The following is a 25,776-nucleotide window of genomic DNA, read 5'->3' on the forward strand; positions in this document are numbered from 1 at the left end:
CAGGGGCACTCTGACTGCAGCTGACTGCAGCTCACAGGAGTGAAGGCTGCCCTCTCCAGATGAGGAAGCAGCCGTGTTCCAGATTGCCCAAAGCACTACCTCCTCCTATTGTTCGCTTCATCCTTAGACAGAGATTCCATTCGTATGGCATTAAAAATATCGTTGATTTAAAGTATCATCTCCAATAGCATGCATATTTTTATTACATGAGTATACTTATAAATGTAGTTGAGTAAACATAGGGCAAATTTGATTTTACACTTCCAGGTTTTATTTTCTTTGTTTTGATTTTGCTGGAACTCAACGGACTTGATCGATCGATGTTCCTTGCCTGGCTTCCATACACTTTTGGATTTATAAACCCTGAAGTGGTGTATTAAGAGTTAAGGAAGGAGAGATTTTAAAGAAATGAGTTGCATCAAATGAAAGACAGTAGGCCAGTGGCTTGTGCTGCAGACTCAGTAGGGCTCTTCACCCCATGTGGCCATCAGAACTAGAAACCCGCTTTTAGGTAGATGATTTTGGAGGCAGAGCAGTCGTGCCTCTGATAAGCAGCTGCTCACTTTCATACACTCTACACCTACTCCTCACTTACTATCTCCTTATCTCATATCTTACACCTGTGTCCATAGAGCAAACTATCTCCTCTCGGGCTCTTTTGCACAGTAATGATCTCTGTCTGGCAACAATGAATGGCATGGTGTTAGGTGAGAGTAATGCTGGTTATGATGATTACGGTTATTTTTCAACTTGGCTGGCCATGACGCTAAGTGGTTTTCTTATGTACTGATGTAATTTGGCATTGGTGTAATGATTTAATAATCCTCCATCCTGTGATATGAAGTGGGCATCTTTCATTTTTGCATAATACTGTTTTTCATAAAACAACCTGGTCTTTGGAACTTAACCATGCAGATAAATGAGGAGTGGGTGGATTAGGTATGTCATATATATGGTGTCTTTGAACGCTGCCAACACCCCTGGAAGGTAAATATTAGTTTCCCTACTTTTTAACAGAAGAAATAACATTTTGGAGAAGTTAAGTCATCTGTCTAAATTTGCATAGCTAACAAGTGGCAGAACCGGTTTGATTTCAGAGCCCATTGATCGTTCGTGACACCCAGCTGCCTTCTGAGGAATGGATAGAGTGCTTTGGAAAGATGCAATAAGTTGGAACCATTTCATTACAAAAATAACCTCCACTGGAGATTAGCTACTCCAAATGCCAATCAAAAATTCAGACAAATTAATTTATGATGGCATCTCAAAGTATAAGAGTGATGGTTTAACAAAAGAGTAGAACACTGTGCACAGCATTCTGGACACTAAAACACTCAATGATATTTTGTTGAATGAATCGACACAATTAATACTGTTCACTCTCTGTTTCGCTAGAATCTTATTACATATTAAATCTTTGCAGAATAGCATGCTACATGGATATTACAATTTATCTCAGCATTATTTATTACAAATATGAAATTGGGAAACATGAAAAACACAGGTAGGGGAAGTACAATGTTAAAAATAAGGCATGTGCTTAAATTTTTTTACTGTCTAAGAAAGAGTGGCTTTATATTATTATGGAATTATTTGGCTCTCGGTACCTTGGTAAAACTCATGGCCTCATCTAAATATGTTCTTATGGAAGGTGCTCAAGTAGACGATCTATGTTAAAGAATCAAGGACTAGCATAATCCTGACTCTGTTTCTTATCTCTCATCTAATTTTTCAATTTCCTAATGGAGTCAGTCAGTCATAGTCTCAGTTAATACAACTCTTGGCAAGTAAGTTGAACTTGATTAGGTCAACTGGTTTTGCTTTTGATTCCAAAAGAAGGATTCATAAAACATTTTCTATCCTTTGCACTGTAAGAACTGTCTCTTTTGTCAGACTGAAGACTGTCATTCAATACAGTAAAATTCCATTATTTCAGTCATTCAGCATTTGCGATCTTTTAAGGAAAGGAAGGCTGGTATGGAGAGAAAGTGGGTGGGTACACAAGCAACTTCTGGCCTCCCAATACTGTTCTCTGGGCCTGTTTTGCTAGTAACATACCAAAAAAATTACAAATAATACTTGAACCTTGTTAAAGCGGGAAAGATATCTCATCTTAGAATTCTAGCTCCTCCTCTATAAAAGCAGCTACGCTATGGTGTACAGTTAAAGGGAATCTTAGGTGCGACTTTGAAATGCATAGGTCAGAGACCTAAGAAAGCATTTGATTCATCCCAAGCCTTGGGGCAGATAAGTTATCACCAACTGCTTTTACAAGTTCAGCAACTGAAGCCGTAGAGATAGGTCCTTTGCTTCTGTTAATAAAATGAAATTTCTTTATTGAGAAAGTATGACACTTTTCATTAGGTTTATGGACCTTCTTCCTATTTAGAGAAGATTGGTGAGGCATCAGTAGGCCTGTCAGCAATTTCTTATATTCTGAGAAGCCTACACGCCAACCACATCGATGTGGCGAGCCAGGCACTGCTGGAAAGGAAAATATCCCATAGATAGCAGTGGAAGTATTTGGAGATGTTGTCAGCGTAACCCTGAAGAACAACGCCAGACATCTGGGTCGTGACCAGAGCATCTATAAACGTCAAGATACCGAGTCATCGGAGTGAAGGTGGCCTCGAATAGTGTGAATTTCAATACTACAAGGAGAAAGAGGGGGATTGAGACTCAAAGATATCCATTTATTTTCACGGGGGCAAATAGAAACCAGAGAGCTCAATCAAAATTCAAATCCAGGCTTCCTGATTCCTTGTCTGATGCTCTTTCCACAATATTTAAGCTTGATCAGCCAGAGGAAAGCATCCTCTTCCTCCCTTTCAGCATCTTTACAACTGACAAGGTTATCTGCACTAACATCTGTAAAAAATGAAACTGTTCTTGGGGCATGTCAGCACTTGCTATTAATGGTTTACATAAGTCTCTATAATAATGCATTTACAGTATGCTAGGTTATATTAGACCTTTGTCCTCTTGAGCACTTGAAATATTCTTTTTGAATAGCTTTTGTTATGATTTAAAACACAAGAGTTTTACTCACGGTTGCCAATGCCTCTTTAAAAAGACTGAAATATGCATATTTCAACATACTTTTGTTCCCTAAAGAATAGTATGATTAGTCTAAAATATCCCAACTACAAGAAAAAGATCAAATACATTATATTCTCTTCCTTATTTTTGATATAATCTATGTATGGATATCCATCCAAAGGCAGATTCAAAGTACTTGAATATGTCAGGTTCTCAATGACTTTTTATTGATTTAAGCATTGAAAGTAAATAAAAACCTCTGCACTTCAGTTATAGCCAAGGCTGATCATTATTTGTGAAGAGACTGGGAATGATCTATCAACTCAAGTGGTTAGCAGCTGGGCAAAGAAAACCAGGTTCAAGTATATTAGGTCACAGGACCAAGATTTGCAAGTGCATGCAAAAAGATAGCCTTCCCAAAGCAGCCATTTATCGGGTACAGTGGGTGATAGAAACAAGAAGTCCATGACATTTAAATGCAGCACCGCAGAACCCTCTGCCTTGTCACAGTGGGAAAACGTGCCTTGGCAATGAACCTGCATGCAGAGTGTGCCGTGTTCACGTTGGGAGGTGCATGGTGTGTTAGTCAAGGCGGAAAGGTATGGACCTTGCGTCACTAGCCATGCCAGTGAAAACAGAGGACACTGCTTCTCATAAGGAAGTCCAGGAAAACGAAACAAACTGGCAAACTCACTGTTCCTGTGGTACCCAACGAAAGGTGATTCATCTGTTGTGTCAGGGGGCCCATCATGTTCGCTGGCTGCATCGACATAGGATGGTCCATTGTTGGTGTAATCACAGCACCCTAGGAAGCACACACAAAGTCCATTGGAAAACGTGCACCCACAGAGCGGAACAAAAACTGTAACAGCTAAACCAAAACAACGCTGTTTACATTTTTAAAAATAACAATGTCAGATTTTCATCCTATCCCACGAAAGACTTCTCAAAGATGCTTTCAGATTTACTATAACTGTGGCTACAAGAAGTCATAGACATTTGAAATGTTCAGTTCCTGTACAAGGTATCACTTAACTAGGAAAGCACTGAGCCAGGTGACCTCCCTGCACTTCCTCATCTTCCCCAAATTTCTCCCTCAATTTGGCTACCTTTGACAGTGAAACAAGCTTGTTGGGATTTTTTTCCAGTTTTTTTGGTTTTGCTTTAAAATTAAGATTATAAAGCTAAGGTTGGACATGATCTTTGAAGTTATTTAATTCTTTTAAAGGCGATAAAGGCTAAATGTTAGGCTATAATAGGACATTTTAACATCCAGTGAAAATGAACTATTACCGGAAAAAATAATGTTTTTCCTAAACAGTGTTTGGCTCATTGACATTTTTGCCCCACATAAGTAAATCTTTTTCAGAAATATAACAAGGGCAAATGCATGAAGATGGAAGGATTCAGCATCCGAATTAATTACTCACAAGCAAATGTTTCCTGAAACATCTTGACACAGGGTGATTAATTTTTCAAGATATTATAAAAATCTAAAGCTTTGACCAAATCTGTCCATCAAAGGAGTAGGTGCCACTCAGCCCTCCCTGTTGGCACTTTCTGATTTCAGATGGCAAAAGAATGGAGTTTTAACCGGTCTAGTAGGTGATATTATGAAAATACAAAGTAAATGGTTAAGAAAATTATTTAGATAACATGGTAGGAAAAAATATATAACACCTTCATTTTATTTTTTGTGTATCTAGATACCTTAGGTCAAAATGTTCTTGGCCCATAAAATGTTATTGTTTAATAATACTTTATGCAAACCAGCAGGACATTCTTAGAGTAACCATTTGGTTTATGACTTAAAAAGATGTGGGTTAAAAACATTTTTTTCCCTCACCAGTTTATTTTCTACCTCTGGTTAGATTTGTGTACACCAAATCACTTTTGTAAGCACTGGACTGCTAACCACAAATCCTGTAGCTCAAACGCAGTACTCGAACCGCAGGAGAGAAATGAGATGATCGGATGGCAGGACGATTTACAACATAACGTCACAATCTGTGGGAAGCCAATCAACGGCAGTGGGTGGGCTTTGTGTCTGTACTTTCAGCACATGAAAATAAGAGTGTCATCAATATGAAGAGCTAACAAGAAATCTGGTGAGCATACATTATTTTCTTTTAGCAAAAGTTGCATCACAATACTGATAACACAGAGGCTTTCACTTGAGAAATAACTATCGAGATGCAGTGTCCTACAATATGACCGGGCAGCATCCCCTGTCGTAGGGTGCCTGTACAGAGACATCATACCACGTGGAGAGGACTCTTGAAGGGATTCCTAGTTACTTATACTCAGCCCATTATGTCACCCTTTGTCATCTGCTAATGTTAGTGAGATTTATCTATTTATTAATGATGGGGGTGTGAGTGGGCAGGTAGAGAGATTACAGAAGATTGTTACGGGAATCAAAACAAAGAAAAAACCAGGAAAGACCTTCCATCTTTATAAATAAATACTTATTAATTCTCAACTCACTCACTCACGGCCACCGCGTTAGTTCTGACTCGTCACGACCATCCAGAGACCCGAGGTCTCTGATGAAGTAAATCTTTACAGGAGCAGGTACAGTAACCGCATCTTTCTCCACGGGAGTGGTTGCTAGTTCAGAGCAGACCTTGTGGTGAGCAGCTCAGTATCTAACCACTACACCACCAGACCTACTTAGTTCTGTTACTTTGATACATTGCCGCTCGACAGGGGAAAGTGGCTGTGACTTTTACTTCGGAAACATTTGGGGGTGATCACTCACTAATTCTGCAGTGAGAAGAGAAGGCGATACAGCTATGCTGGGCTGGAAGCCACATTGCTCCTTGAATCTATTTTAGCACCGAATCCCTTCCTCTCCCTTATTATCCTTTAGTTGCTTTTTGTTCAAGGACACGCCATCGAAGAGGGCAAGGATTACACCTATATACCCTTCGTTCTTATTATAAGTCGGGATTGACAGCCACAGGTTCTCAGATATTCTTTGTGAATTAATACGTTAATGAATTGAAACCAGTTAACATTTATCAACATGTCTGAGTTAGACTCTGATTGAAGAGAGCTGAAATCCTACTGGTGTTGTTCACAGCTCTTGGCCTACAAGGTCTTTGGAAGAAGACATAGAATATAGCTTCAAAACCTGATTGCAAGAATCATGGAAGGGCAAAACCCCAAATCAAAAAGTATTTAGAAAAATGTTAATTTGAGATTATGAATCAAAATGGAAGCATTCCAAAAGTTTGGTTTTTTCCCCCAAACCATTTTATTAGGAGCTAATCCAGGCATCATACCATTCCATAGTCCAATCATACCAAGTGCTATGATAGAATTGCTACCAAAATCTGTTTCAAAATATTTTCTTCCATAGTGAACCCAAAAGTTTTGAGAAAGCTTGTTCTCTCAAGGGGCAATGGTTTTAAAAATAGTTGTTCTGTTCAAGTATGTGCATTAATTCATATCTATCAAGACCACACCTTAAAAATGAGATATGGAATTCATACAATGTAAAGGTCCCACAAATGAAATCATAGATCATATTTTAAATTTATTGAAACAAAAAATGGTTTGTGCTTATGTATGCATAGATATCAGTAATTCTCAACTGTGGTCATTTTTGCAAGGTCTGGAGAGAACACGTAGCAACAGTTAGGGACATTTTCGGCTTTCACAATTAAAGGAGGGCTGCTCTTGGCATATAGTGGGTAGATGCTGGAGAGGCTGCTATCCATCCATAATATACAGAACCACCTCCACAACAAAGGAAAACCCAGCCCCAAATACCATTCAAAGTGAGGTTCCGAAACCTCATATGTACGCATATTTGTGAGCTCCATTTGTATAACACAAGAAGGAACTGGCTAGTGCCTTCCAAAGAAATAGCATATCGCATACATTGACTCTCTGCTCCATAAAGCAGCAGTAAATCTTGGGCTCAGTGCTGAGATTATATGACTGATATCAACGAGCTTCTTAAAGCCCTGGCATCTGAGTCAATTCCGCAAGTCCTATAATGGAGCAAAGAAAAGAAGTAAACTTTTCTATGTGACGTTTAATGGCTAGTCAGTTATTTTTTAGCGAACCTTTCTTATTCTATTTGCTTTGTTGTGGTGGCTAACTACAGCTCGGCTGCTCTTCCCCATGCTTGAGGAAGATTAGATTCAGTTGACATAATATTTGAAGTGCTTTCTATACACATGTAGTCTGCAGGTTATGGCCTAGACATCTGATACACAGAACACTTCACAGTGTTCGATGGTGAAGTTAGAAGAGCTATGTTCTTGCTTGCCTAAAGAAAGAAAATCTATTTGCTATAAAACAAAATTTTAATATGCTTCTCAATGAAATATACTTAATTTCAGGTTGAGTTTTGATCGAGTTAGCATTAATTAAAAAGGTTTTATTTGGTTTCCTTTTTAAATTTGCAATATTAAAAAGCATTAAAAGAACAGATTTGCTTTAACCATGGAGTTGCCTTTAAAAGAATAATAATTATATACCATGCCTATTCAACTGTGAATAATGGCTTCAATTATTGGTTAAGTACCAATTTATACAAGTGTGTCATTTTGAATGAGGCTATAAAGTAAATATGTCACAGTGAAGTATTTTTCACCAAAGCAGGTACACAGATAATTAGGATTTCTAAGAATGCTTTTAAAAAATCATTTAGCAATTTACACCTAAAACTGAAGAAACTTGTTTAACAATGACTTTTGATGTTTTCACCAAGCGTGCTTAGAATCCTAATAGTAACAATGGCTTTTGAATATGTTACCCTTTTGAGGGAAATCAAAACATTTGAAAACATCCGAACCCATTGGCTAAATGGTTTTGTTGACTCAAAGTCAACTAAAATGCCAAATAATTAGTCCTTCTCTCACTCAACACGTACACTGGGTTTTCAAAACTGATCCTATTGCAATTGTGAATGGAATTTTATATTCTAGCTGTAATCCAATATATGTTTTCCTTTCCTATTGCCAATTGAAGAGATCATCGTTGGTGATATTAATTGTGCATAGAAGGATCGCAGTTCCTCTTCGGAGAGTGTTTGATAACTTCCACTGCAAAGGGTGAAGTCAAGTTCATCAATTTCCCATTCTGATTCCATACCCAATAGGTGGTTCTCAGTTGTGTGGGTGCACCACCCATGAGCTTGGATCCCATAAAACCAGTATGGTGTGGTGTCGATGATGTGAGGTAATCAGAGTAAAGAAAAGAATGATGCTCTATCCCGAGTACATTAGTGTCACGTCACTGGACACCATGCCATCTGCCTTCCCTACACGGATGCATTATCCAGCTACCCAATAACTAAAAAGATTTGCCCAAAACACACACACACACACACACACACACACACACACACACACACACACCATTAGGCTATCATGCTTATCATATAAACGAATTGATCACAGTATATTTCAACACCTTTCAGACTTTCAAATATACAAAGGAAATCCCAAATCCCTACTTAACAAATATTTCCTACAATAAAGAACTGTATTTACCTATGGGCAATAGTTCCGAACCTGTTTCCTACTTGAATAAGAAACGGGGTTAAACGATCCTCCCTACAAATGACCACATTTTCACACGTGAGTGTGCAGCCTCAAACTTGTCATAGTCGGAAAGCATCATTGGTTCAGCGAGGCCAGTACTACTACGCCAATCGATGCTGTAGGTTAAGTGTGTTGGGAAAATCTAAAGGTAAATAGGGCAAAACACTGATAAGATTGAAACATCTTCTGTTCATGCTTTCCCTGTCTGAAGCCTTTAAGAGAGGCTGAGCTGTAGGGCCACCTGTGCCTTTCTATTGTCCCTGCACACTCCTTGCCCACCAGAAGACTCCTACCGGGGTGTCCAGGATAGTCTCTTTAGCACAGTACACATATACTACACATGTAAGGATGATATGGGTTCCAATTTACCATTCAATCTACTTCCCTTCGTCTACCCACATGAAGCCTCTCCTCTCACCAGTGAACTACTTACCATTGTCTGACACACTGTCTTCACCCTGAGCATGTTATGTCAAGTCATCTTTGCCCAATGAGATAGTGTATTTTAAGATTTTTATCCAATGCCCCATCCTAGTGCACATCTCTTTTGACTGGCCCAGCCTATAGGTCAAGGGCTCCTCTCATCTTTCCAAACACGCAGTGCACACTTTGATCACCACTGCACTTGGTTTCTTAGATTCTGTGTTTACTGGCATCACGCATAGTGCCTCCTAGTTTTAATGGTCCTGAAACCCAGCACAGTTCGTATCACGCAGCAGATGTTCAGTGAATGTGGCTGACTAAATGAGGGCACGGGATGTGCTCGGCAGCCAAGCCTGCCATGGCTTGGATGAAATGCCAAAGAGTCACAGCAGTTCCAAGCTCAAACTGGGCAGGAACAATAGAAGTACTCTCTCAATGGGGCTTAAAGATGGATTTAGGAGTCCACCCGTCCATTTGCTCTGCTTCCCTGAAAAAAAAATGCCCCTTTATGACCATTGTCAGCTCTTGCCATTTAATATGAAGATTTCTGAGACCCACAACCTACCATGGGAGGTTGATATTGGAGTTCACTATATGATTTCTGTTTTACGCAAGAACGCAATACACCAGATTAAATGTGGCCACATTTCCGTTATGTATCACAACCAATGTGCACTGCCACAAATGTAGTATGAGCTATTTTTATTCAGCCTCTCCAGTGCATGAACTGCTTTAATAGTCAAGCATCTGTCTAAGATCCTTGTCAAACCTTGCTGGTGATAAGAGAATAAATTCTTTATTCACTAGTACAGCAATCACTTTATATACCTCCAAATAGATTTTCAAGGCACAGAAAGTTTTAAATGCATGTCAGAAGCAATATTCCAGACCAGTCATCTTCCAGATGATAAGGCAAACCGGCTCCCAGCTGACAACTGAATATTTCCGGCTCCATCTTTTGTCTGGTAAAATGTTTATCGGGCTTTAACTAGCACTCAGGGCTGTGACTCATCATAAAGCTTCTCATTAAAATCTGCTAACTGACAAATAGGCCCAGAGACCTGGCCGTAGATCGTTTTCAAGGTCTTGCAGGATCCTAAATGAGTCTGGGTAAGCACTTCTCCAACCACTATGGTGACCAAGAGGAAAAGCTGCCTGTTGTCTTACTTAGCACCATTGTTTATAGTGCAAATTCTCTGAATGTGGCACAAGGCACCTCAATTCTGTCTATTACTAGAAAAGCAGCTATTCCTCGTCCGGCAATTTGCTACAAAATGCACTTTATTTTGCGGTCCCTCAGAGAACATTGCTGGGCTATTTGTTTTCTCCTTTAAGGCATTTTGTGGAATTTGCTTGGATAGAGCTAGCAAGTCCACTCAACATAAGGGTACAGACACGGAGTCATAACCCAGCTTAAGAACAAATTCGCCCTTTTTAAAGTACACTTTCCTCTTGAGGAACAAATCCATCTCCTTAAAAGTACGCGTCTACTATTATTATTTTTATTAATGTCTCTCAAATTTATTTTATACCCCATTGATGAAGTGCTAGATACTCTGAGACGAAATATGTTCGGGTGGGACGGCTTTATTCTAAGGCCATAGTTTATCTATTATCATCAACTGACACATCTTCTTAAGTCTGCAAGATGTTCCGTGAACATACATAAAGTGGTTTAGTAGATGAAAGCCTGATTGATGTTTTCTTTGTCAATGTTAGAAGATTTCTTCCAGAAACAAGTTTTCTTACCCTTAACTAGTAGTACAGTAGGAGTAAGGTTACCTCCTCCTTAGTTTAATACTAGTTACCATCAAATTGTTTGTGACTCTTGGTGACCCCATGTGTGTCCCAAGAGAATCGCACTGCATAGGGTTTTCAATGGCATGTTTTGGGGAAGCAAATCCTTCCAAAAGGCTTGGCCTTCCTCCCAAGCCACCACTTGGTGGACTGGAACCTTGAACCAGTTGGTGAGCAGTCCGCACGTCACCATTTGCCACCCTCAGGATGTGAATGGTATTAAATTCATTCACACCTCACTCCTCCCAACGGGGTTGGCCTCAAGACCGCATCGTGTGGGAGCCGCATGCAGACTCTTCATGCAGAGTTCCTTCCCAGACCCACCAACTCATCCCCTGCATGTCAGTGCGATGCCCACAAAGTTCTTATGCCTGGAAAAATCTACAAGGCACTCTTCTATCTTTCTTTTTATGTCTGGCAGAGTTTTGAGTGAACCTTGTATTGCACTGGTTCTCTTAGTGTGATTCTTAACCATTTTGTTAATTTCTTAAAAATTGGTTCTTATTTGAGGCATATGCAGCTTCAAGTACTCTTCTTGTTGCTGTTAGGTGCCGTCAAGGGGGCCCCCACGCACACAGACCCGATGGGCACGGGCATGAAGCACCGCCAGTTCAGGGCCGTCCTCGCCACAGCTCTGACGTCGGAGGGCACTGACGCAGCCCCGTGCCCATCCAGCTCGTCACAGGTCTTAGGACATCAGTGCGCCTCCTCAGTGTAACTGCAAACACCCAATCACCATTTAGTTCACTGCCTCAATAATCTCCATACGGTCTCTGCCTGTGTCCATGACCCTTCTTTCTAATGTACCATCGACACTTGAGTATAAGCCGACCCAAAGATCAGCCGAGGCACCTCGTTTTACCACAGAAACAGCATAAAAAAATGTGCTGTAAAACTTGGCTGATACAAGAGTATATACGGTTGATGACACAATGTCATGCCACCCTTCAAATTGAAACATGCATTCTTTTCGAACAACATGTTCTGCTCTGCCAATAAATGAGAAATAATCATTGCAGCCAAAAAGAGCCTAGTTGGAGCAGTGGTTAATCACTCAAGCTACTGACTAAAGAGCTGGTGGCTCAAACCCACCATCTGATCCTCTGGTGGCAGTGTGCGTCCATCAGCATTACAGTCGTGGAAGCCCAATGGAGCAATTCTACTCTGTTCTACTGAGTCACTGTGAGTGAGAATTCATTTGACCGCAACAAGTACATGCCTCAGTGTCCGAGCATATACCTTGCACGATAATAAGGGGACATTTCGAAGTACTTTAGCTAGTCCTAGCAGCATAGCATTAACATAAGGTATTAGAAGCAACATGCAAAAACGGCTCTACTTTGTTGGGACAGAGGGCATGGACCCATGCTGGAACCACCTTTGAAACGGAAGGGTTTACCAGTTCTGTCATGCCTTTCCCTTTTCCCTGAACTCCTGATCCAAGTTTCCAACTGCTCACGAAACTCAGACTCTCGGGCTCCTCAAGACAATCATGAATAGTCATATGTTTGTGTTTGTTAGCTTGTTTTCTATTTCCAAACTCCCAAACTCAACGTATGTTCTTTGTCTCCTATTTGATTCTAGAAATAATACAGGGATTTTTTTAGTCATTTACATTCTCATTCTCCCTTGCCACCAATAACAATCCAGTAAATTCTCCGAGAGCAGGTGGCACGGTCATTGAGTGCTCACCTGTTCAAAGGAAGGTCAGCCGTTAGAACTCATTTCTCACTGAGCTTATTCCGGCTACATCCTGTACGGTACTGAGGCCCATCTTCCCACCTTCTTACTTTCCACCACATGCATCCTGTCTTTTATTATATGAAAGGTTTTTAGAAAGTTCATGAGAAAAACTGGAATAAAAGATAATGGGAATTTTTCCACAAACCTTTTGGAGACCCTTTGAGGAACCATAAAAACACAAACCAAAACAAAAAGAACACAGCATTGTCTAAACTCTCTTGCAGTTAGTTATATATATATATGTCACTTCTGGTGGCAAAAGAACCTCTGAAGAATCTGGACCTGGGTGACAACTGACAGGAGCAACAGAGGAAGGCACCGGCCTCCACTGTGCCATCCCAGAAAGGAGCACCTCCATGGCGTGCAGTGGAAGGGACCATTTCCTTACCGGAGCCATGTGGGTTTGGGGTGGACAGTGTCAATAGTGCCCTTATGGCCACGCAGCAGAATTATCTCGAATTGTATTGCTTGATACCACTCAGCATTCACTGACAATCAGATGAAGTAATTGTAAAGGTTCCATTTTCTATAACAACTATTTTTATGAAATAAAATACATACTAATTTCATTGTTTTAAATTTCTCTTTGAAGTTAAATGGATGAGAGAGAAACCAAGCTAACATCTTCCTCTCCAAAACAGTTTACTAATAAACAAACAAACAAACAAACAAAAATCGTTGACTAAGGAACTGAATATTTTCTAGGGTTCCTTGACGGGGAACAAATAGAAGCTCTGTCCACCGACTGATATTTCAAATCTGCAGCACCTATCACCGTGCACTTGGCCAGTCATTTGAATATTCTGTAATTTTAATACTGTAGCATTTTGATATTGTTTCAAACTGCCATTAAAAAGAGTGTGGTGCTGCAAAGATATGAATGTAAACTTATTGCAAAATACCCTTTCTGACCTCTCAGGCACCCTGCTGAAATTACTATATTGCATTAAAGTTATCCAAGAGAGAACTATTCTGAACCAGGCAGTCCCCCTTTTCCCCTTGGCCCGCCCTCTGCTTTCATAGATTATAAGGGAGGAAGGCAGGGAAATGAATGTTCAGCAAAATCAGGTGTTTTGGCTAGCAGGTGATGTCTTCAACATATACTTTTACTTTATTTCATGCAAAAGTCAGCCCGATGCTGTGTGCCTGCCAACAGCTACATTTTTCTTTCCAGGATGGAGCCAGATCCCCCATCTCATCATTAAAAGGCTATCTTCAAAGACTCCTTGTTTTTGCTTATTTCCCTGTGACAGATGTTTCATATCATCTACCTCCACATGCTAGTTCATCTGTAAGGGACACCCACTGTCTGCAGCCAGCTGAGGAAACAGGGCCAATGCCATCTGTGGACACGATCATTCCACTCCTCTGACCTCACTGAAGGCCACATCTAAGTGCAGGAAAAACAAACAGCCCCGATAACTTCCTTTACAACATTTCCAGGACAAGAGGTGGACTCACTTTATTGGATTTATTTATTTTTTTGGACTCACTTCAGACAAGAGGTCTTTAAAATATGCCACACAGAATAGTCAAGCTCGTTTGAAACATTCAAGTGTCACCAAGCTAGTCAATTGGTTTAATCCCTAGATTAAAGAAAAACAAAGCAACACGATTCAGCTGCAAACCTCTGGTTGACTGTGCCATGTCAATTAGCAAGAGCATGCATCTGTCAGTCATTTCTTTCCCTTTGATTGTACAAGTCCCCACGAAGAAATGTCCATACCACCAACAAATCCAAGTCTTTGAAATACCACAGGGAAAGCAAATTAGGTCTTAAACTGACAGAGAATTAACATGAATTGCTTTGGGGTGGAATTATACCTTGCCATTAGAATACATCTCCAGGACCAAAAATTGAATCTATCTTGACTTACCTAAAATTAAAACAAAAGAAGTCTATCTTGACTTACCTAAAATTAAAACAAAACGTTTAGTATTAAGAAGTATATCACTTTCATACGTGAAGAGACTGCTCATTTGTCAAGGGCTTTCATAGCCCTGGCAATGATAGAGCCATATAACTTTTTAAAAGTTATATGACAGGGCTTCAAAAAGTTAGTGGGAAAATTCCATTGTCTATTAATTCCATTTGTTACATGAACGTTTTGAATTCCTTTAGTATTTAGGTGATAGTTAGGAATTTGAGATTTAGGAAAGTTTACAAATTCATTCACTCACCAATCACTACTGGGCAACACTTTTGTCTGGCTTTCAAAGAGCTTGTAGTTTAGTAGTTAAGTAGCTTAAATATGATATCTTAACTAACAATATGTTTCAAAATATAATGGTAAAAAGGTAATTGAAGAGATTAAAGTTTCCATAGAAATAAATATGGCTATTCTATGTCCATTTCTGCCTTCACAGTTCAGCCTGCTACTGGCTGATTGCTGAAACCCTACCGCATTAAGCACACTTGGATATTGTGTTGCAGACAGAGGCCATGGGTACCAGAGCATAAGCACCAGAGTAAAGAATACAATGTCAGAAGGAAATAGTTTTAAAAGATAAAGGAGAATCGTAGACATTCCAGATTGTATCTGAAAATGACCCAGCAGTGATCAGGATCCAAAATATCTTTGTAGGAGAACATCCCTAAAGTTTCAAGAAACGGATGGCTCATCTTTAAAGAGCAGGAAATCGTTCCAGATACCATAATTTCATTTTATATCATAGCTCTGGACATTGAATATGGAAAGCCATAGAAGATTGATGCATTTGAATGGTGGTGTGGGAGAAGAATATTGAAATAAGTATCATGGACTGCTAAAAGGACAAACTGGTCTGTGTTGGAAGAAGACCAGAGTTCTCCTGCAAGGCAAAGATGGCAAAACTTTATCTTACTTTGGACACGTTGTCAGGACAGAGCAGTCCCTGGAGAAAGAACACCATATTTGGTAAAGTGGAAGGGTAGCGAAAAAGTGGAAGGTCTTTAACAAAACGGACTGACACAGTGGCTGAATAAATGCACTCAGGCATAGGAAACGGTGCAGGCTGTACAATGTTATCTTCTGTTCTGCATACAGTCGCATGGGGTCGGACTCGATGGTACCTAATAGCAATAATCATAGCTCATGTGCGGGGAGAGTCTTCTGTCTCTGTAGTTCTTTGATGAATGCCAGTTATCAACCCACTTGTTCAATGAGTAGGAAAGCCATGCTGTGTCATTCCTCCTGAAAATATAGTAGTGCCCTGAAAACGCTTCCTCAATCGATTGCTGTTAGACATTTGAGTGGCAATGGGATGGCAAATACAGCTAACCAATGCATTATAAGTGACTATGCTGACTCTAGTGGGCTTTAAGTAAAACTGAAACTCCCCAAACTTGGGTTACAATTCCATTGCTTTTGCAAAACATAGACCTAACAAATACTAACATCTGGTAAAGTTGTTATAAAGTCCTTTAAAGCAATTATGTCAATGCAGTGACATCAAATGCAGAAAATTCAGAACTTATTAAGATAATGAAAATTATTTAGTTAATATCTCTTGTGATTTTTAATACTAAGCATTTCTTTGAGATACATTCACTGGGGAATTTTATTAATCAATTATTAAAGTTAAAAATAAAAATGATATTCCAAAGTTATAATAACTAATTCTATCATTCCAACCTACTTGGTACGGTTATAATTTAGATTCTGAGAGGCAAGTCGATTTTTTAAAAAACAGTGTTTGGGGGGTGGGGGCTTTTTATTGTGATTTGAGTGAATGTTTACAGAGAAAATTGGGTTTCCATTCAACAATTCATACACATTTTGTTTTGTGACATATTGCAATGACACAAAACAATATCCTTCTTGCCACTTCCTCCCTGTGCTTACTAGTCCTTTGCCCTCCTTCTGCCTATCACTCATCATGACCCTATCAGACTGAGGAGACCTGGCCTTCTGGGTTTCTCGGCTGCAAGTCATGAAGGGAGCCAAGGGCTTCCTTTTCTTCCATCAGAGGTGCTGGCGGGTTTGAACCGCAGATGTTGTAGTTAGCAGCCCAACAGAGCAAGCCAAAGAACTAATCTTCTCTAGTTATTTTGTTAGCTCTAAGGGGGTTTTGCAATTTTTCCCAGAGCATAGTCACCCAAACAGGGTCTTAAACCCTGTCATGGGCTCCATTCTGCCATTAGTAATGAGCAGTTTTTGAATAAAGATAGTGGTGTTCAGCGGTTTCTACAAAGGATAGAACACAAAAATAAGTTAAGCATGTTTTAAAATATCTAAATACCAGTATATTTGAACACCAGTGATATTTGAAATTTTACTTCACAAACTTTTGAAAAACCAAATTATAAATGACACAAACTTTTAATGTGTGTTTGCAGACATGGGGAGAATAGGAAATATGCTGATCCATTTTGAACTTTTTCAGCTAAAGAAACAGTCCAAATTTCATTTTATTCAACTTCCTTCACCATTTTTTGTATGGCGTAGTTTCAGTCCCATGGGATTTGTTTTATTTATTACTACCTGGACTGAACTAGCATGAATCTGGCTTCCTATGATGGTGAAGATTGTTTTAAATCTAGGTGTATTTTAAAGCATATATCATGAGAGGGGCCAATGAGGAAACAACCAGACTTTGGAAGAGTCCTAGAGCTAACTTTCCAAGACACTATTAAGCCAATCAAATTATTCCATTAATTTTATTCCTGTGTTCTGTCAGTGGAAAGAGCCAGGGAGAAATCTTGGGTTGACAAGGTAGGAATAAAGATTGTGAATGAAGGGGAAAGGTCAGAATTTATAGAAGCAGGTGCAGCTGCCTAAGCCAAAGACATTAGCATTCTGAATCTGGGACTCTATTTCATAGGAGGTATAAGCTGTAGCTATATCAAATTTCTGGTACCAAAATGTAGTTCTGGGAGGAATCCCCTAAAGCCTACTCCATGGGGATATTTGAACAGTTCCATCAAAATTTCCAAACACACACAAAATTGTGAAGGATCTGTGCATTATAATGACTAAAGGACAAGACATTACAATGAGAAAAGAGACTGACAGCTAACCAAAATGGTGACTGAGATTAGCAGTTAACTAAAAATGTGATTATAGAATAGGCCACAATTGAGTTAGTAAACTGTCTATCTGAAATTTTTACAGACCTGCATAGAAGGGAGCTGAGTAGCTGCGTGAATCAGAGCAGAGAGCCTACTTTTCCGACATCTACATTTTCCTGGATGTGCCCTGCCTTCTCTTTATTCTCTGAGAAATTTGACATTTTCGGGCCCTTTATTTTACCACTACATCTATAACTTCTTACAAGAGATGCTGCCAGGAATTGGTAATCAGCTCATTGGTCTATTTTCTTTCAAAAAGTGGGTGGCACCCAGCTCTGCCTTCTATTTAGTGAGTCAGGCAACTGGGGAAGGTCGACAAAACCCAGTTGCTGCTGATATTGTTTCTGTAGTTTGAAAAGTATGTGTTTGTACAACTATGCTCGATACAACTGATGGCGGGAATGTTATCAGAGCTCCAAGAGCTCCCAGTAAAATTATTTTTTTAAAATGTATATATATATACATTTTAAATAAAAAATAATTTTAAAGATATATATATATATCTTTTAGTCTGTTTTTATAAAATTGTTTTACCAAACTATGCAGACGTAGTTAAGTATTAAGTAAACCTCCTAAAAAGTTTTAAAGTTTATTTTACAAAACAGGTAAGGAATATATCATCCTTATTAGTATTCTCTTTCTCATTTAAAAACAAGGCGAGTTTGTACGAAAAGCAAAATCACAAAACAAGTACACAAACCCTGGATATTTATCTTTTGGTTTTATTTTTAACAACTATTGTTCACTTAGGAACCCTGGTGGCCTACTAGTTAAACTTTGGGCTGCGAACTGCAAGGTCAGCAGTTTGAAATCATCAGCTGCTGTGTAGGAGAAAGACGAGGCTTTCTACTCTCAAAAGACTTACAGTCTCTGAAACCATTGGGGCCAATTCTACCCTGCTCTATCAGGTTGCTACAAATCAGAATCAACTCAGTGGAAGTAAGAGGGTTTAGAGTTTTGGGGTGTATTTTTTTTTCTAGTTTATAAGACAGACAATATATAAAGTAAGGAAAATGATATGACATGCTCCTTTTTAATAAGAAATTCCTCAGTTGTATTTAATTCAGAATTACTTGAGCTTTTGTTTTAAAGTCTGGGGCTTGGGGGTGGGGGACCCCTCTGCTCTTCCAAAATAAAATTGAATCAAAATGATTACTCAAGGCTCATGGTACAAAATGAATAAAAAAATAAAGTTTCCTATGTGTGGAAAACGATAAGGGCTTTTTAACACATAATTTTCAAATAATGCTCTACGTAACATAGGCTTAAATAAAATATAATTTGTAGGTGATTTATCTAATGCACATTTTAAAATGCAAGACGTTTTATTAAGTAGATAGACAATATTCATAGCATTAATATTGGTCACTTTCAATAACAATACAGATTTTAAAATCAAGCATTTTTACCTTAAACCTATCATCTAATCTGATGATATTCTGAGACATGTCGACTTAAATGATACTATTTGAATAAATGTGTATATCAAAAAGCAAAGTTTTTAACAAAATCCTTTTAGCTTCTTTTCACTTACAGAATGATGGGATTGTTAGAAGATTAAAAACAGTTTATATTCTCATGCTAATCAGTTTCGATGCACAGTTAATTTATTAATGTTATATTCTATACAAAAGAGCCCAATGATAATATTTTTATTCATTTCAATTTGATTTACTCCAGGTTAAATGACATAATCCTAATATTAAAATGCAGTGAAGAATCAGACAGTTATAACGAATTAGAACCAGTGTTATCAGGATTGAAATATTGGTGTCCAACCTCTGCTTCCAATTTGTTTAATATCTGAAAAGTCAATTAACCTCTCTGAGCCTTTACTTTCTTCATTTGTAAAAATATGTCCTGTCAAGGTTTAAAGGTTTACATATGTCACATTTGGTAAAATACAAGGTTGGGGCAAAAACAGCAAGGCCATCAAGGGGACTGATTGGCACAGTCACAGCAGCCATGGTCTTATGGGGATAGCACAAGACCAGCTGTGCTTGTTGGGTAGCACACGGTACCACTACGAGTCGAAAGGACCTAACAACAGCCTCACTTGAACACCCAAACCACCCCCACTGTCCTTGCGACAAATCGGACTCAAAACTAACTCTGTTGGACAGAGTGAAACTTCCTCCTTGGGTTGGGGATGCCGCACATCTTATGCCAGCAGAAAGCTTCATGTTTCTCCCCAAAGCAGCTGGTGGGTTCGAACTGCTGACCTTGTGCTTACTAGCCCAATGTGTGCGAGGCCACCAGCATGCTTTCATGTGAAGAAAGTGAAGGATTTTTTTTGGTAACCTGAATGGCATTTACCCAACTATACCAAATCAGCAAAATTGAAACCACTAGTGCACATGCTTGCTGACATCTAGAATTATCTGTGGCTGTTATGGGTTGCCATTGGGACTTCAAGGGCACAGGGCAGACCTGCTCCCAGGGGTTTCGAAGGCTTGGACTTCAGAAGCAGATCACCAGGCCTTACTTTTCAGGGACCTCTGGGTGGGACTGAACCAATAGACGGTCAATTAATAGTGCAGTCCCTAAATATTTGCATCACCCACGGACTCCTGGACATTCCCTAGAAAGTAACGAACATTTTAATGCATAGTCAGAGAAGCACCCACATCTATACACCAAGTCCACTAACAATCTCATGTAAACCAAGACATGAGTGATCACATGAACATAGCTGTGTTCAAGAGAGGTTCTGGGAGAAGTACACACCGTGTAGGCTCAGTTGGACTGGATACTTGTATTCTATTCTTGTGGTTCGTCACTATACTCCCACCAAGGGAACACACACACACACACACACACACACACACACACACACACTCAGGACCTTTTAATGCATGAGATCAGAGTCACATGCATTATTCATTATTAGTATGTATCAGCAATTTACTTCTATACTCTTTAAAATGCTTATTTGATTAAGCTGTCTCTTCCCTCTAGACTTTAAGTTTCATAAAAGGAGGGATTGTACTCCATTTGCTTTCAATGTATCCTTAAATCTGGCACAGTCTATAGTACTGGGCACAAAAGTGACTTTTATATAAATATTGCTAAATTTTTAAAAAGCAAAGGAAAGAAAGGATGTTGTCTCCAAATAGCTGCGTGTCCTGAAGAAAGAAGGCCAAGTTAAAAGGAAAATTGAAAATAACAGCTGGGATTCACAATGATAAATTATATAGGCCTGACAGCTTTTATCAAAATATAACCTTACATCTATAACAAAATTTGTAAGTATATTGCTTGTTATCTTTCCTCCCTGCTGGGATCTAATTTCCATAAGGGAAGGAATCATTGTTTGGTTTGGTGATATCCCAAGTGTCTAGAAAGGTATGTGGTACACAGTAAATATCAATAAATGAATAAGTAAAGGAATGAATTACTCTGGCTCCATAATTCCAGTAAGTTTAATATCTTGAGTGTAATATTTTAGTTTTAGGAAAAGGAAGAACTGAAAAAGGATTTACGTTTTAATTGTTATTCTTCCAAGGTGCCACCAAAGAAATATACCCGAGTCTCCTGGAAATATTCCCGAAGGTTCATCGAAGGCTCAATAGTACTAATTTGATGCTTTTGAATCTCCATTTGCAGTATTATTACATACTCTGAGATTTATAAAATCTAAAACATATTTTCTGCCCCTAAGGAACCTTCCTACTTTTCAAATCCAAAGACATTTTCCCCCCTGGAAATAGAATCCATATGCTTCTGAGTCATTTATACTTGCAGTGTTCCATTACAATTTTGGTTAGACTGATGCGAGATCTGAAAGCCCTTTGCTTTACCTGAACAAAAAATAAGCAGGGTTTCTAGAGACAGCGATAGAAGAAATATCTAGCTACTTGCTGATACACTCAAAATCCTGCACTGTCAAAAAGTTAAACAGCTCACCATGAGGTGAGAAAAAGGAAAACGTGTGTCTTTCTGATGGATCGTCACTGCAGATTATTAAACTTAAAATCCAGCAGGGAAGATATAAAAGCGTCGTATCATCCAGCAATTTTCTAATGAATTATAGTGGGTGCAAAACCAAAAGTGAAAGGGTAAAGAGACTGATCACAGAGGACCACTTTCGTCTGCCTTAATTTGACTCTGCTAGGCAACCAAGGCAGTAGTAATTGATGTCATTATTCTAGGACAGCTGTAAGAAGAAATCACATCAACCAGAACGTCTCTCATCACATGCCTAGCTCTATGCAATAGAAACATCCATGATCAAATGATTGGATTATTCTGATTTCCATCGGCCTGCTTGCTAAGAATGCTGAGCAAGGATGAGTGCTACTAATAAGGCTGCCTTGGCGAAGGAACCATGGGAACACATCACAGGCCACCTCAAAAGAAGAGACTACCGCTGCAGATGCTGGCATTAAGAATCTGGTCCAGATGAATAATTAAATGAGCTTCTTTTGCAAAAGTGAAAAAAAAAAGAAGACGAAGAATTATTCGATACTAGTTCAGATGTCAGGTATCAGGCACTAAAATACCCTCCTGCTGGCTGCCAGCCAATAAGCCTTCACTCGCCTCAATTTCATGGAGCCTAGTTTTAGAAAAAGACACGAAGGGGCGTTAAATCTTTGAGGCGCAGTCCAATTTGTAAATACTTGTCTAAACCGACGTACTGCTAGAGGTTCTTAAGAAACTTACTTATTTTCTTAATTTTTGGGATTTTTTTTTCTCCTGCCAAATAGGACAGAGAGAAAATATCAAGAACAACAGTATTAAGTACTCCGTGCATGGAAAAATCCCACAGGAAAACATGATTCGGTTCAATAATGTAGTTTTCATTCTTTGTGTAGCTTTTTCAAGTTGGCCATTTGAAACATTGGAATTAGTGAGTCATTCTGTGGACACACTTTTATGATCAGCAAAAGTGCTTATTATTACCAGCATCAACACACTATAGTTTAAAGGCCCTAATGCCAAGACTGAAATTACCCAGCAAAGCCTGAAATAATAATCTATCCTGTTCATAAAGAAAAGAAACTCCCCCCCACCCTCAGAGCATGAGGGAGAGACCACCCACTTTCATAAGGGCTAGGAAACTTCATTGGTAACAGCCTAGAATCTATAGAGTCTCTACTTAACACATAGGGGCCACGAGACTGCCTCCAGCCAAAGCAGACTCAGGACAGCTCATGGCAATAACTCAGGTGTGACGAGTGGTTCCGTATGGTTTTCAACTGCAGCGATCTTTCAGTGTTTTCACTGCAAAGCATCTGGGAGGGGTGAATCTATAGAGATGCTAACTGGATTGTTTCTTGGGAGTATGGCAGGGGAGGTTGGGGGGAAATGGGGTTAGCAGTTGAGCACAAACTGCGCACATGAAATATATAAATCTAATATATTAAGGTCTCTACCTTTATGACAGTCATAATAACGGAGCTAGGATTTTCTGATGGACTTGACAAAGGCGTTGACTGCCATCTTGGTTTGTACTAGTAGAGGGTTAATACTGTTTTCTCCTAATTGAATCGATTTTCCTCTTGTTGGAGTTGTGGCGCCATTGGCAAGATGGTTAAAAAAAAGACGAAATGCTTATGAAATACATGATTTAAATGAAAGCAGTTATGTATGGGTATAAAGAACCATTTCTGAAGCTTTTAATTTGACTTCTATGTTTCAATGGGGCTTGGTTTAATGGACTCCTTAGATTTCTTTCAGTTGGAAGCATCTGTCTCTATTTTGTAAATTCTCATGGAGGTCAGAGACTAAAATAGGAACATCAGTTACAAAAACATTTGATCGGTAGGGTAGTCTTTCATAATCAGCTTTGAAATTTAAAGTGAAAATAAAATCATAATTAAATTGCTAAATAATCTTGTTTGCAAGAAGTATAAGCACGCAGTTGATTTAGTACACATATGGCTAATTCACTCAATATGATGCCACTATATGCATATTATTTCATATTTCTAAGTTAAAGAGCTTTTGAACAGATCAGCCATAATAATTATTAGTGAAAAATAAAGGAATTGCTAGCAATCTCATCTATTCACTCCTGTGAGAATGAATGAGTCTAGTCTACCACTGCTATCAGTGGGCATCAAAACTACAGTTCAAGTCAGATATTGAAATTATTCTCTGGTCCCCAAATTTGTCAAGCTCAAAAAGACCTCCATATCCCTGATCTTAAACTTCTCTCATGCATTCAATTTTACATATTAATACATAGTTCACATTAACTACATATTACACATAATTCAGTTAAAGAACACTGCCTACTACCTAGATAACTAGGGTTGAAACTAGCTACAGTCAATTTTGAATTTTATACCTTTCATATCCTTTCTCTTGTAGTTTTTCTATTTTACATCATTTCTACCATCTATATTTTCTCCTCTTATTTTCATTTATACATGACTCAGTGTCCATCAATCTTTCTGTGGTCACATAATGACTGAACATATTCACATGAACGCCTATTGGTGCAATCTATGTATAGGTCAGTCACATAATATTAACTGTACATCCATCCACACGTCCACGAACATGTAGCATAAACTATTTCTTGAAATAGCTACTATAAATGGGTATGTATGTTTATTTCAGAAAATTGGAGGGCAATAATTTTGGAAAATAATATTAAATATAAGGATGCATTGTGTAATACAAACCTGGTCTCATAATGGTTTTTCAGTATTGATTCAAAATATTTAGAGATACAAGATTAAGGAGATAAAAGGTTTCATAGGAAAGTCTGAATTGATTTTTAAGATACAACATTGTTATGCAGAAATGTGCCTAATGTGTATTGATTAAAGCCCTTTAGGAATATCTCTTTGATATAAGTTCTCTGTTCTGAGTAGATGTTTTAATATTATTCAGAATCCCAGTGGTAATTAGTTTGATTTCCTCTGTATTAAATGAGAATTAAAAAGCAAAACAAAAAAACACTCTTCTTTCTGAACACAGATAGGATTAATTATTTTACTTTGCTTCAGTTTTCTTAGTTTTATCCTGATATTTTCTTCCATACATGATATATTTATACTCACATTAAGTGATGCGCAACAGGGCATCACTCTAATTTAAAAACGTATGTGCTGTACATAAACAGAGTGATGTCAAGAGAACTCTTGTCATGGATCAACTTCCTGACCAAGGCAGTGGGACAAAGGCATGGTTTCTCTTGTCTGCTCTCACCTCTTAAGCGCCATCTTCAGAGACAACTGGATGTGTGGAGTGAGTTACTGTTAGATGGTATGGCATGAGAGCTGTTATATCTGAATCCCAATACCGTATGTACTCATTTATAAGCCGAGTTTTTCAGCACATTTTTTAATGCAGTTTTATGGTAAAATTAGGTGCATCGGCTGATGTGCGGGTTGGCTTTTACTTGAGTATATACGGTAATCAATTTAGGCAGACACTCTTTAAAATTCTCATGGTGCACAGGACATAATTGATTCTACTGCTTCTGTTGTTATTAAACTCACTGCCATGTAGTTGAGGCTGACTAACAGTGACCAGGGACGGTAAAACGGCCCCTGTGAGTCTCTGTGACTATAATTCTTTACGGAAGTAGAAAGCCTGGTTTTTCTCCCAAGAATGGCTGGTGGTTTCATACTGCTGAGGTTAGCAGCCTAACCTGTAGCCATTAATGCCACTAGGGATCCTTCTGTTGTTATTAGGACTTTATTTTACACTTGTTCATATAGACAAGTTCATTCAGGTTGATCTAATACTGTCAAAAATGCCTGATGACTTCAGAGTCACCTAAAGGTGATGTCCGGTTGTTGGCAGGGCTGCCTTTGATATTTTTGTGGACATGTGGGTCTGTCAAAGGCCAGGGTCACGATTGAGTATATGTTTCAGCTTTTCTGAAAGATCTGAAGTAAGTTCTTGAAGGAAATTCTTGCACAAAATATACACAATCTTGGCACTTTTACTGGATGATAACTTTGAGTCAGATCGTATAGTTTTCTTAAAACCAGTTGGAAAACTGGACAAATTAGAGGGCAATCAATTAGATTTTCAAAGTGTCGTTTCTTTAGCAAGCTCAGACATGAATAATTTAGCTATAAGGAAAATAAACTTAGCTCCTGAGGTCAAAACTCAAGCTCACTGCCATTGAGTCAATGCTGACTCATAGTGACTCCCACCCACCCCTGTGGGTTTCCAACACTCTAACTGTTTAGGGAGTAG

The 25,776-nt window shown here is 38.8% G+C and overlaps 1 protein-coding gene across 6 annotated transcripts in view; it reads right to left on the bottom strand.

Moving 5' to 3' along the window:
- Positions 1-25,776, bottom strand: part of RBMS3 (RNA binding motif single stranded interacting protein 3) — an 889,171-nt gene that overhangs the window by 82,213 nt on the left and 781,182 nt on the right. For all 6 annotated transcript variants that reach the window (XM_045297515.1, XM_045297514.1, XM_045297513.1 and 3 more), the window contains one exon: positions 3,734-3,844. In XM_045297515.1, coding sequence (XP_045153450.1) covers positions 3,734-3,844 — 111 coding nt within the window. The remainder of the gene's footprint in view (positions 1-3,733; positions 3,845-25,776) is intronic.

This window comes from Echinops telfairi, unplaced genomic scaffold (genome assembly GCF_000313985.2).
Source record: "Echinops telfairi isolate 266 unplaced genomic scaffold, ASM31398v2 ScPeMD7_7420;HRSCAF=8458, whole genome shotgun sequence".
Classification (NCBI taxonomy): Eukaryota; Metazoa; Chordata; class Mammalia; order Afrosoricida; family Tenrecidae; genus Echinops; species Echinops telfairi.